Below are 12775 nucleotides of genomic sequence, written 5' to 3'. Positions count from 1 at the left end.
CACACACACACACACACACACACAGAAGCAGGTGAGGTCGCGTTAGGTTTCTCGTAACCTGCAGTGTAGCCTGACTGGCAACACACAGGTGACGTCACTTAACGTGTTTTTGTCTCGCTATGTGGAGATACCAGTCCGCTCGGTCACGCATCCGCTGTTTACGTTAGCTCTGTGTTTATTTGAGCTAGACTAGATACGAGCACTTCGCTAGCTAACGCCTTTAACGTAACGTGACGGATCATCCTCCTCGCTAGCTAACTGAGACGTGTTAAAGGTTCACGTACTTTGATTCCCACATTGTCCGAGCTGCAGCGTGATGATTTCTCGCGGCATGTTGCTCCTTGTTTAGCTAGCCTAGTCACCTGCTCGCTAGCTAAATAATACAAGGTAAAAAAAAAACACTACTGCTCTAACTGCTCCGCCACCAGCCCGCTGCTTCCCGCTTGGTGCTGATGTGACGCTCCGAGTCTTCTTCTTCTGCTGTTTCTTGGCGGGTAGTTTCGCGGTGATAAAGTGACTACCGCCACCTGCTGTATGAGCATGTCTCGGAGTTTGTCGAGTCTTAAAGCAGACTTTTCAACACATTAAAAAACATAGTACAGGCAGGAAATTCAAGCAAGATGTACAAATTCCTTGCTTTTACAAGCCAACTTCAGATAAATGCCATGGAGGAAGTGCCCATTATCTTGTTTGAATGTGTGCCCTATGAACGTTTTACTTTGAAAGTCTTTGCCGGAAGTATTGATGTTTTCAATGATATGATATATACAAATATATATATATATATATATATATATATATATATATATATATATATATATATATAGAGAGAGAGAGAGAGAGAGAGAGAGAGAGAGAGAGAGAGAGAGAGAGAGAGAGAGAGAGAGAGAGAGAGAGAGTCATAACTATAGATATGTCATTCATAGTTAAGTGTTGTTCTGCCCCCTCGTGGTCATAAAGCGCACACAGTGTGACTACTATATGTAGACAGATTATTCATACATTCAACGCTTTTAATAAATCATAAACTGCAGTACCATGCTTGGTATACACATTGTATGGTGCCAAATCTAAAAGCAGACACGGTAGCGTGCAACCTTTTTCGATTTACTATCCAAAATATGTCAAATCAATATTTTAATTAACACAATAGCGCACTTTTACATTGAAGATCATTTTGTAACCATATCTCTAAATATATGGGTCACAGATTGACGGACGTTTCTCTGACTGATTTATAATACGTAGAATGTAAACGTATTGCACAAAAAAACTGCTTTATATTTAATTGAACAACAGAGAATCTGAACCAAATACACATGTTCAGCCATGGAAAGTATGAAGGACAAATTGGAATAACAATAAAATGGATCAATTACTATTTTTACCTAAAATAAGCTGTAATGATGACTTGCTGAAAACGTTTGTCAAAGTAGGCTCCTGCTTTAAAGTAAACAAAAACAACCGATTCCCATTCCACCTGAACGCAGCATGACGCGGGGCGTGGAGGGACTCTGATTGGCCCGCTGAGGACTCAGAAAAACAGGTTACGCCATATTGTCAACTGCCGAAGGGACCGCTCCATTTCTTCAAAAATGCCCAAATAGTACGTGTCATCTTACTGTAAGACATTTCATCGCTGTCTTTTGATAATGCAAAACTTGTAATGAGACGTTCTGACTGAAACGATGTCAGGAGGACACAGCTAGCCTCGCTAGCTAGCTAAGCTAGTATCAGTTAGCCGATGCTGTTGTGAGCGGCGCTGTGGTTCACCTCATGTCGTTAACTGCTTCTACTAACCGCTGATGGCTTTATTTCACAGGTGGACTCTATCGACTGTCGACGCAAAGATGGCGCACATTGGCGCAATGCAAGACGCAGCCGCGGAGGACCGCTCTGTCCCGCAAGGGTCCGATGTCTGCCTGCGAAGTCGACCGAGCGCCAGCGAAAGAGACGGCCAGGTGCGGGCTGTCAAGGCGGCTCTCCAGTCCAGCTTGGGGCCCTACGAGCCCGTCCTGACCTACCTACAGTCCGTGCTGGTGTGGGAGAGACCTCTACAGTGTGTGCTTCTCTACACGGTGGTCAACGTGGTGTTCTGGTGAGTTTCACCTGACACTTTGTACATGTTGAGGTTGCACTCGTTGTGTTTCCCCCCGTGTTTAGTCAATATTATTTAAATGCAGGTTGCTGTGTTTGGTCCTGTGGCGCGAGCAGCTGGTGCTTTGCGCAACGCGACCGCTTCACCTGTCAGTTGAAGACCAGGCAGATGGCCGACTAGCGGCACTATTTATAGACACCAGACACATTTCATCCGTAACGTTGGTCTGATCTTGACAACATGGGGTCGCTGCTGTGAGCGTGCGAGGCTCCACATTTACATGTCAGGGTACCACGTGTGATCAGCCCTAAAACCAGAATTTAACTCTGACAACAAACTTACCAGACAAGACAAGGTGAGGTCAAGGTTTGGCTAAATTAGGTGACGTTGTTATTGTTGCATATTGAGAATCACTGACTTGGAAAATAAGAGAGAAGAAGCTGGTTAGCCAGCCTGCTTCTCAAGCATTCAACCTTCATTTATTATGTTAAGATATGTGCTTATGATCTAATACTTATTTTATATAATATACACATCACATATACACATTATTTTCTCCCAAATACCTTTGTGCGTTATAGGCATGTCTGTTCTTTACCTTTTTATTTATCCAGTTTTGTTCTCCTTTGTCCCTGTTATGTCGGTGCATATCGAGAGAATGGAGGAAAACAGGGTCACATTTCTAGTTTGTGCAGACAGACTTGGCCAATAAAGGTGACTCTGATTCTGAAAGCCGATAGCAAGTCACATGGAGACAGGGAGGCATTTCTCACTGAGATTGTCTTGTTTTTCCTTTTTAAAGTTGTAAACAAAATGGACATAACGCACAAAATAAATACACAATGAAATGCATCTCCAAAAAGTGCTGTTTAAGAGAGTTAAAGTCAAAGGGTATTTTTCCATTGTTTTGCATCAATTTGTAGTACAACAACATATAGTTGTGTTTGTATAGGGCTAGTTTTACTAAGACATTTGCCGTTTATCTTTTTAACTAACTGTACTAATTGCCCTGCTGCCCCTAATACCAACACACCTCACTGTGCCAACTAACTCTTTGTTTTGTTAATCCTGCTGATTGGCAGAATCCTGTATTATTGTTGTGGTCAACATATTTCGAGGTCTTGTGATCTGAAAGTGGAGCAACTCATCGAGGCTGTCGTTGTTGAGGTGAAAGTGGACCACACTCCTTCAAAGATAGAACCACAATAAACAGTAGCTGCGATATCTAGATGCAGCTAGTGGCTTCTCCGTTGTAGGTGTAAGGGGGGTTTAACAGTCAATACTTTCTTTACTGGTTCTGCTTTAATGTTATTTATATCTTCCCCGTTTCTTATTTCTGATTAAAGGAAACAGGAGGTCACAACTCGCAGGTGTTGTGGTTTCATGATTTCTAACAAGCTGCATACTAACGGCATATACTCTGCATTTTTTCACTTTCTTTAATCTTCAATTTCTTAAATTTAAAACACTCTGCTGTTTCATTGTATATTGAGTATTTTTCATACCTAATATTTTTGTGTCTTCTTTGTAACCTTGTTTGCTGCTGCCACAAACAAATTTCCTCTTGGGCATGAATAAAGTATACAACTATCTATTGATATCGCTACTACTGTCTGTCTTGTACAGTCAGTCATGTGTTTGCTCTGGTTTTGATGCCCTGCAGGTTCTTCGCCCTGACCTCACTGAACCTGCTGTTCCTGCTGGCTTCTGGTCTGGCTGTGGTTGTCTTTGTTGATACCTGGAGAAATAAGATCTGGCCAGAGATTGGAGGTGATTTAAGTTGTTTTTATATCTTTCTGTAGCCGACTCTTGCATGTTCTGCACTTGTACTTTCCTTCCCTTTTGCATTAAATGTACCATATGTTATTCCCCAAGTTGCTGTCATCGCAACCGTTGTGACATGTCAGAATAGATGTGTAATCAGTCCTGCCCTCTGGACTTTGCGAAGGATTTTTGTTTCACCGGGAACATTTTGAACTTGTGTTACACACCACGTGTATAAGAGATCAAAGAGTTTCGAAAAGTCAAAGAAGTATATGCAACACAATTTTGAAAACTGTTTATAAGTTGCACATCGGTACTTAAAGTTATGAATGTTCTCTCTCTCCACAGTCAGAAACCTGGATGAATCGGATAATGAAAGGTTTGTTACTGTAACCAACCGCCTTAAAAGATAAGGGCAACAATAATACTTATATAATAAGTAGAATGCAGATAAAGGTATTATTCTTTTTCCCTTCTTTCTTTTTTTTCTTTTCTAGCTGGGGTCTGGTGCAGCCTGGCATCCTCAGTGTGCCTGAACTGTGCCACCACATCGCTGAGGCCTGGGTCAGTGGAGCAGTGTTCGCATCCAGTGTGATGCAATACAAGAAACATAACCCTGGCAAGGTGAAGACCACACACAATACAATTACTGTTTTTGTGATCATGATAATAATGAATGAATGAGTGAACGTCAACATGCTATCCAGCCCTATTCTGATTGTAAGCATCAGATATGACTTGGACCGTAGTTGACATGCCTTCTAGGTGCTGACTTGACTCCTTGTGTGTCGTTGCTCCGTCAGTTCTGCTTCCTGACCTGTGGAGTGTTCACCTGCTTGGCTGTGGTTGGAAGCTACATTCCTGGATTGGCGCTCTCCTACTCCGCTAGTGAGTCCCAGCAGTTTATTCAGTTCTAACTACCGATCCCGGCTCCTTCACAGGGCCACGTTGGCAGGGGGGACTCTGCGTGACTTGTCCTTGTTAAAAATACATGGGTGGCGAAACCAGATCGGTGGTGCCCCAGTACCAGAGCCTCGCCTCTGTGGTGATTAAAGCCGGGATGAGGCACACAGGGAAGGAGTGAGGGAGGGAATGGAGCCAGGCAGAAAGCTAAGGAGGTCACACTGCGATCGGGTTAATCGCTGAACCTCTAATGTAGTGTAGACTGGTGAACCCGGGAGGCAAGAGCTGCTAAAGCCTTCTACTGACGTCTGAAACTACCCACAGCTGCTCCCTTTACGCCACCATGTCTGCATCTCTACTGAAGCTCACACAGGCTTGTGTCTTAATTGATGACAGTAAACTAGGAACTGAATCTGTACCGAACATTAATAAACACAGCTTTTGTCGTTCCATTTTTGTAAGGCAAGCCACGTTTATTTGTATAGCACATTTCACCAACACGGCGATTCAAAGTGCTTTACATAAAACCGTTAAAAGCATGAAAAGATAATGCAGAAGAAAACCATATCAAAAAACAATGAAGAACATTCATTTTAAAACATTAAATAACAGTCAAAAATACAAGAAAAGTTGCAGTGCAGTTTAAGAAATAAAATACATTAATGAGATGCAGAAGTTAATATCCTTGAATCTGCTTCAATTACTGGGAACGGCAAACAGAAAAGTCTTCAATCTGGATGTAAAGGAGCTGAGGGTCTCAGCAGACCTGCAGCCACTGTACTAAACAACCCCAGCAGAGGTCCCACCTGTTTTCCAATGACGTGTATTCTTCTGCTCTCCTCCAGTGTGGGCGACGGTCCTGGCTCCTCTGGGGTTCTATCACAGGGTTTTCCAGCATGTGTGCTTGAAGCTGGATCCGGTCCTGCAGCGACTGGACTTTAGCAATTGTGGCTACATGATGTCAAAGCCTATTGATAATCAGTGTAAGTATTTCATCCCTTTTTTTCTTTTTTTTTTCTTCCCTTTTTATATTCCCAACATTCTGTGTGCTGATGTGACACTGCAAATGAAATAGAAATGAACTCAAAGCCTCGAAGAAATGTCTTGTGCAGATTACTTTCACAGCGTGTTATTCTACTGAGCATCAATGTTTGATCGAAGAACAGTTCAACCTTTACAGCGTTTATATATATATATATATATATATATATATATATATATATATATATATATATATATATATATATATATATATATATATATATATATATATATATATATATATATATATATATATATATGTGATGTCTTCAGGCTGCTCATTTGTAGCCAGCAACCCATCTATTTCAACTGAACTGACAAATTGTTATTGCTTAAGTGCCGCCTGGTGGCACTTGTGAAACCAATTACACGGCACAGTTTGTGACTGTAAATGTAGAAATGTTGTCTATATGACTCATCTCTCTCTCTGCAGTCCTGCGGAGGCCTCTCCGTGGTTTAGCCTCGGGGGAAGACGGTGATAGTGAGGAGGAGGAGTTGGCTGCTTTCTGCCCAACAGTAAGTCGGTTCAACTCCCAAAGTCTCTTGATATTTGAATTATCCGTATTATTGCTTCAGGCATATATATATATATATATATATATATATAAATATATATATATATATATATATATATATATATATATATATATATATATATATATATATATATATATATATATATATGCCTATGTACCTACAGCAACTTGTAAAATATATAACCTTTTTTAACCTTCTGTCTCTCCTAGTTTGATGATGCCATCGTTGCTAAAGAACTCGCGATGACTGACTCTGAGCACTCGGATGCTGAGGTGTACACCGACAATGGAACATTCAACCTGTCGCGTGGCCAGACCCCGCTGACCGAGGGCTCTGAGGGTGAGTATGCAGGGATTCCAGATTTCCTCCTCCTTTATTTTCTTGTTTGTTCATTTCCCTCACTGTGTCCCTGTCTTTTTGGTCAGATTTTGACAGACACAGTGACGCTGAGGAATCATTTGCTCGAGATCTTCAGGGCTTCCCCTCCATAAACCCCGATGCCACTCTGATGGACGACGACGACGACGACACGAGCATCGGTCTCCCGAGCCTGGGTCTGTCTGGGCTAGCGAGTCACCGGGCCTCGGTGCTGGACGTGGATTATCATCTGGACTCGGATCAGGAGGATCTGGATACAGAACTTTCTCTCAGCGGCCTGCCACCTGCCTCTGATTTCGCCGGAGACTTGGCCGGAGTCATCGCCAGCAACATGATCCAGGCGGCGCTGGCCGGGGCGCTGCAACCTCGGCCTCCTGCGAGCCAGCGCAGAGAAGGCCCCCCGAGGGCCGGAGCCCACCGAGGCTACCGCAAGCAGTCCAGCTCCGAGCTGGACACAGACTTCGACGTAGAGGACTTTGAAATGCTGGATCAGTCTGAACTGAACCAGATGGATCCCCTTGGGGGAGGAGGGAGTACTAGAAGGGGGGAGAGCCATGGGCCTAACTTCTTGTCTAGCCTGCTCGGTAAACCACAGTAGTGTGCGTGTGCGTGTGCGTGTGCGTGTGCGTGTGTGTGTGTGTACATGCATGAGGGCAACTTCACGGGCAGTGTTCATGTGATGAGCTGTGATTGTGTGAGAGGACTTGAGGTTCCAGCGGCTCGGCTTCTAATTGGCATCAGATCATCACTGTGAAGAATTTATTTAGTTCTACCTTTTCATGCTGTTTCCTCCCTTACTTTTAAACCCTGATTATCCAGACTTTTACTTTGTAGGCTGAGCAATAGGAAATGCAACAACAAACATGACTCACAATCAGACATTATTATTAACCAGCATCATTGAGCCGTGTTGCAGTCTTGTAATTATGTAGACCCTTAAGTTACGAGGGTACTTGTGAATTACTTAAAACTACAGAACAGTGCCCATAAAATCTTTTTTACTATACAGGGCTTTTTAACATGGGACCAAATATGACATTCCTGTTGGTTGAGCTGAGCCACGTTACTTTGATAACAACGCTATGGAACAGCGTGACTAAAGTTTCTTTAGCCACTGGACTAGTTGATGTAGCTGAGTGCACCCCTCATTTGTTTGTCAAATTAGTTTCAAAGAACCAATCTGAGAGATTCATTTTGTTCCAGGTTTACAGATTTTAATTATCCTTATTTATCAGCAGTTGTGAATTTGGACAGTGATTCTCTTCCATAACTTATAATATTTGCATACAAATTTTAGTTCTCTGTACGATTTTCTTTACTTTTTTCTTTTTCTGCTGTCGAACATACAGGGATTTTTTTTTTTTAAAGAAAGTCCCATCATAGTCTTACGTGGTCGGACCTGGAGGAACACTTTGTCGTTCATTGTGTTCATGAACCAGGAGAAGGTCTGTTTTATTTTTTTCTACGTATGTTCAGAAGATTTTTAATTTTCCTGCCTTTTAATACAGCTCAATAGCATATGATGTCATGTTTAATACCTTGAATGAGCCCTCAGCTTTGTGTGTTTTTTTTCTAAAGTAATATTTAATCAAGTTTCTTTTTCTTTTAAGTTTTTAGTCCATGTAGTTGACAGTCATGCTGAACTTTTTAAGAGAAAAATCTGATGTTCTTCAATGCATAGATCTTTTACTATTTAATGGAGGACATTGTTTACATCAAAATTGGGTATAGAAAGTTATCCTTATATCCTTATTTTAAAGTGTTAGTACGTAAAGGTTTCATGTGGCTTTCATGTTCTGGTCAGCCTGATTTCCGTTCGGTGGACAAACCATGTCAGTATGACAATGCTTTACTGTGGAAATAGCACTTCCAACTTTAAGCCACAGCCAAGATTTATTAAGATAAGAAGAGACTTTTTAATAAGTGCTTTGCTCACTTTAATCGTGATATTTTGAGAGGACAATTACAGAAGCAAATATTTAACACAATAAAAACAAACTGCTGGACACATTCGGGATGTGAAGTAGATATAATTGTGCACTTTTTAGGACTTTGCTGGGATATTTAGGCTGACAAAAGGTCCTCAGTTCACCAGAATGTTGCTCATTGCTGCTCCAAGAAGAGTCCGTTCCTCAGTACGAGTGATCTGTAGTCGGTTTGTTATTGTAATGTACATCGTAGTGTCTCTTCTTCTCTGTAACTGGTTTTGATATGTTTTGATGTGCAAATCTTATTGAATAAAATGTTTGCAATTAAATCTGTCTTGGGTGTTATTTCAAGTGACAGGAGTCAGATGAAGCTCTCGAGACAGTTCCTAAAGCAGAGAGAACGGTATATTAAGTTAAAGGATATAAGGTTTAAAAAAATAGTATATGTAAAATAAAAAGATAAACATGTAAAACATAACATGTCATAACTTAAACGTTTTTGTAATTAATCAAACGAGGTACAAAGTACTGAATCTTAGGTCAGTGAACAGACTTCCGTGGGTTGATATTATTCTTGCATTAGGCGTCGCTTTAAATAATTAAGACTTTGAAATTTCTTTTTGAAAAGCAAATTCCAGACTGCTGGAAGCACCGTGCTGCTCACAGGTTTGTTTTATCAGCACAGGTCCACCTGAAACACCCGTGTGCAGTCCTGAATGAAAAGCACCATATGAAGGAAAGATGAAAAAAAACATGTGATGTGAGATATCATTTTAATATAAAATACATAAATAAAGCATCTGCAGGTGGCATCAGGAGTATGTGCACATATTCATAAATACACATACTATATGTGTCGGACTCAAACCATCAGGCATACAATTCACCCCACTAAATAAAGTATAAAGAAAAAGGATGGCCGCTGCAGCCATTTGAGAATACAGTACATGGACAGATCTCGCTCGGACCAATGCCTGACACCACAAAGGTCACATGATACCAAGAAGCACTGCAGCAGTTCTGTACTTAGAAGCTGTTCCTGGAGAAACTGATCCAGAAGCAGTTAAACCGACCAGCACTTTCATTTAGATACATCTCTCATACGGTGCATAGGAACTCCCATTAAAATCTGTTGACAAAAACTAAATGTAGTTTTGTTCCAAAACGAGAAACATATTGGAAAAAAACTCTTTATTGAAATCAATCTCTGACTAAAATATCTTCTCCCGTTAATATGTAAATATGATTCCTTTACTTTTTCAAAAAGCGATTACATTTTGGAAGCTGTTCAGATGTTTTTGTTCTCTCCTTTTGTGAAGATAAAAAAAAAGAAAAAAAAAGAGAAACCTTTTGACTACTGAGTGCGTTATGTGTCCATAAAGCTCCGTCTCAGCCTATAACTTGGACCTGGACCTCTGCTCAAGACTTATTTGGCCAGATAAATGGAACTGGAAATTTTTCTGGGTTGAAACGCACAAAAAGGTTTCTGCAGACGAGGAGAGAACAGTGACCAGTCAGACTGTGGGGGAGGGGCCCGTTCCTATTTCACTGAAGGCGCACTGGGTAAAGACACAAACATACCATGTGCTGTATAGTCCGCACAACAGGGAAATATACGCATAAACAAACATTCTTCAGAAAAAAAATAATATAGTGCCGTTTTCTGATTAGTCCCTAAATGCTGGAAAAAAAATACAAACTTTAAAATCAACTTTTATCTGCCTGAAAGCGGCAGTGCAAGATGGAGCCAAGCGTGGAGGAGGGACTCCCGCAGCACTTAACGGGTAAATTTGGTATTTTCTTTTCAACCTGCACCCTATTTTCTCATGTTTTGAGTCCAAGTGATTTTTTTTAATTGATCCAGAATTACTAGTAGCCGATCAGGCAAGAGTTTAGAACAAGACTTCTCCTTTGAATCTGACTCTTTCCAAAATGTCTGAAACTTAAAATGACACTGCGTCCTGGAGACGAACAATGGCGACAAACAATGCCGTCGACTGCACTTTCTCCTCAACACTCAGAATCTGTTGTCACGATTAGTCAGCCAGGGAAACTATATAAATACCAAAGTTACCGTTTAACCCTCCTCCAGGAAAACTATTGGCCGTGATGCACGAGCCCCGTGGAAGCAGCAGAGCGGATTGATATGTTCGGGCATTCAACTCCCTTGAGTTTATATAAAGCCTCTGTACACCGTAGACATATTCTTCTTTCATTTAACAACGATATTCAGACTTGCTGCTAAAAAAGAATTGTAGAAAAAGTGATATTTTGTCATTTGTTCTAAAGACAGGAAACAGCCAACAGCTTCTTAACCAGAACAATGTCCACTGATTGGGATGTTGTGCTAAACTTGAATTATTTTCTGTAACTCCGATTGTAACCTGTTGGTTCAGAGGCTGGAAGACAGCAGCGCTGAGCGGGAAGGGGAGGGAGGAGGAGAATCTGAGCTCAGGCAAAGCTGCGTTAGGCATAGACATCATCATGCTCACCATCCTACTGGCAGAAAATGACATGGCAGCGTTACATTTGATACACGTATGAGCGGTTCTGTGCATGTGTTCGTCTATGAAAGGGTGGTTTTGAAAGCCCCCCAGGCGTGGAAGCAGCGGCTGAAGCAGTGGGGCTCGTTCCCCTTCCGCACCAGTCGCAGCTTCCTCGGGTGTTCAGTGTCCTTAGAGCGCATGTGCTGGATGTAAACCTAGAGAGGAAAAGGATCCATTAGTAAGACGTGGATATGGACACATAACATAAATACATCAAGAAATGTTTGAACACAAATATACACACAAACGCAATAAATGTACGTGCACAAACTGTCACTGACCTGGCAGGCTTTGAGACTCAGTTTGATCTCCACCTGGCTGGTCTGAGTGCCGACCCACATGTAAACCTGACGGAACACAAATAAGTCAGGAGAAATTAAGATAAAACACAATGATCCAGTAACACATTAAATGATGACATCATAGTGATTTCACTGTGGACGTTCAGATGAATCTATGATAAAGTATTACCTCTTTGCCGTTGTCCAGCAACATGATGTCATCATCGGCCAGGTCGTCCTGACAAAAGTCTGAGCACTTCTCCGACACAGAGAAGTAGCCCTTCTCATTTGAACACCTGAGGGAGGAGAAGAGGAGATAGAAGTGCATAGTGGGGACAGTGAGAGAGGGGAGATGGATACAGAAAGATGAGGTAAGAAGTTAGTATTAGTATTGCATAATCATTTTTCATTACTACATATTACTTACAGATAACGTTGACCCACCTGAAGAGCCGAGCATGTTTCATATAATCTGCATCTTCATCGTACTGCTTCTGAGAGCCAATCCCCACCCAGAAGAAGTTCTCTGGCTCCTCCCCCTCATTAATTACCTAGAAGACACACTTATTGAAGTTTGACGAAATATGCTTTCAGGCAGAATCCATTGAGAGAAATTTAAAAAAAATACAGAAAGCTAAAGTATTCCACTCGACTCGGGATGAGCGTATAGTTTTTCACCTCACGTCAGAGAGAGGGAAGAGGTCAGTGCATTTTAACCGCGCAAATACTTCACATTTATTTTAAAACCATTTAAATAGTTTAAACTATTAACAACAACAAACACAATGGGATAAAAGCAGTGAAACGGCTTGTTGATATTAAAGTGTAGAACGCAGCGTCTTTGTATGCGGAAACGTAAGAGAACAGAGGGAGCAGTCAAGTCAAGAGTGAGAAACTTTGTATAGATCAACATCAGTTTAAATATACTTTTGAAGTGGGAGTGACGTGGTAGTTTGGTATTTATACTGGTATTTGTTGAGCATTTCAAAACATACACACACACACACACACACACCTGCTTGCTGTACGTTTCATCAAACATGCAGTTCATGATGTCCTCGGCCAGTTTGGCTTCGTCGGGGTCAGCAGCTCTGCCCACCCAGGTGTAGACGATGCCCTGGTTGTCTGTGCTCTCAAACGGTACCTGCAGAAAACACAAACTGCTCATCAGCGATGACACATGGCACACTTGGTATAGTTGGTATTCATGCAAGTACAAAAGTAGGAAGGCGACACAGGAGACATCTCTGGTGGAACTCAATACAAATTATTGGAAGATAATTAAAAATCACAACCTTG

The 12775-nt window shown here is 41.5% G+C and overlaps 2 protein-coding genes across 3 annotated transcripts; one reads left to right on the top strand and one right to left on the bottom strand.

The window, feature by feature from the left end:
- The first annotated feature begins 1528 nt into the window (after window positions 1–1528).
- Window positions 1529–8978, top strand: LOC137801427 (reticulophagy regulator 3-like). Of its 2 annotated transcripts, none has more exons than XM_068598832.1 (10): window positions 1529–1606; window positions 1823–2098; window positions 3762–3868; window positions 4211–4241; window positions 4360–4486; window positions 4666–4750; window positions 5611–5748; window positions 6240–6322; window positions 6553–6682; window positions 6769–8978. In XM_068598832.1, exons 2-10 carry the CDS (start codon window positions 1851–1853, stop codon window positions 7317–7319), a joined length of 1500 nt encoding a protein of 499 aa, XP_068454933.1. In that variant the 5' UTR covers window positions 1529–1606; window positions 1823–1850; the 3' UTR covers window positions 7320–8978. The 2 variants fall into 2 exon arrangements, with proteins under 2 accessions (XP_068454933.1, XP_068454934.1); XM_068598833.1 differs by having other exon boundaries at window positions 1536–1623.
- Window positions 8979–9415: 437 nt separating this feature from the next.
- On the bottom strand, window positions 9416–12644 carry LOC137801426 (protein flightless-1 homolog). Its single transcript, XM_068598831.1, has 5 exons — window positions 12492–12644; window positions 11921–12027; window positions 11667–11772; window positions 11477–11542; window positions 9416–11350 (listed from the first exon to the last, which is right to left on the bottom strand). Exons 1-5 carry the CDS (start codon window positions 12642–12644, stop codon window positions 11216–11218), a joined length of 567 nt encoding a protein of 188 aa, XP_068454932.1. The 3' UTR covers window positions 9416–11215.
- Between the last annotated feature and the right edge of the window lie 131 nt (window positions 12645–12775).

Source organism: Clinocottus analis, unplaced genomic scaffold, assembly GCF_023055335.1.
Source record: "Clinocottus analis isolate CAN_PGR_092001 unplaced genomic scaffold, fCliAna1.0.p SCAF_400, whole genome shotgun sequence".
NCBI classification, from domain to species: Eukaryota; Metazoa; Chordata; class Actinopteri; order Perciformes; family Cottidae; genus Clinocottus; species Clinocottus analis.
Note: the sequence above shows the minus strand (reverse complement) of the source record. Positions and strands in the feature narration are given on the sequence as shown.

Coding starts and splice junctions, on each gene's coding strand:
- LOC137801427 (XM_068598832.1), top strand. CDS start 1,851: ATGGCGCACATTGGCGCAATGCAAGACGCAGCCGCGGAGGACCGCTCT. Junction 6,323..6,552: donor TGGCTGCTTTCTGCCCAACA/GTAAGTCGGTTC, acceptor TGTCTCTCCTAG/TTTGATGATGCCATCGTTGC. Junction 6,683..6,768: donor GCTGACCGAGGGCTCTGAGG/GTGAGTATGCAG, acceptor CTTTTTGGTCAG/ATTTTGACAGACACAGTGAC.
- LOC137801426 (XM_068598831.1), bottom strand. CDS start 12,644: ATGAGCAGTTTGTGTTTTCTGCAGGTACCGTTTGAGAGCACAGACAAC. Junction 12,028..12,491: donor ATGAAACGTACAGCAAGCAG/GTGTGTGTGTGT, acceptor TGTGTCTTCTAG/GTAATTAATGAGGGGGAGGA. Junction 11,351..11,476: donor TGAGTCTCAAAGCCTGCCAG/GTCAGTGACAGT, acceptor TTTCCTCTCTAG/GTTTACATCCAGCACATGCG.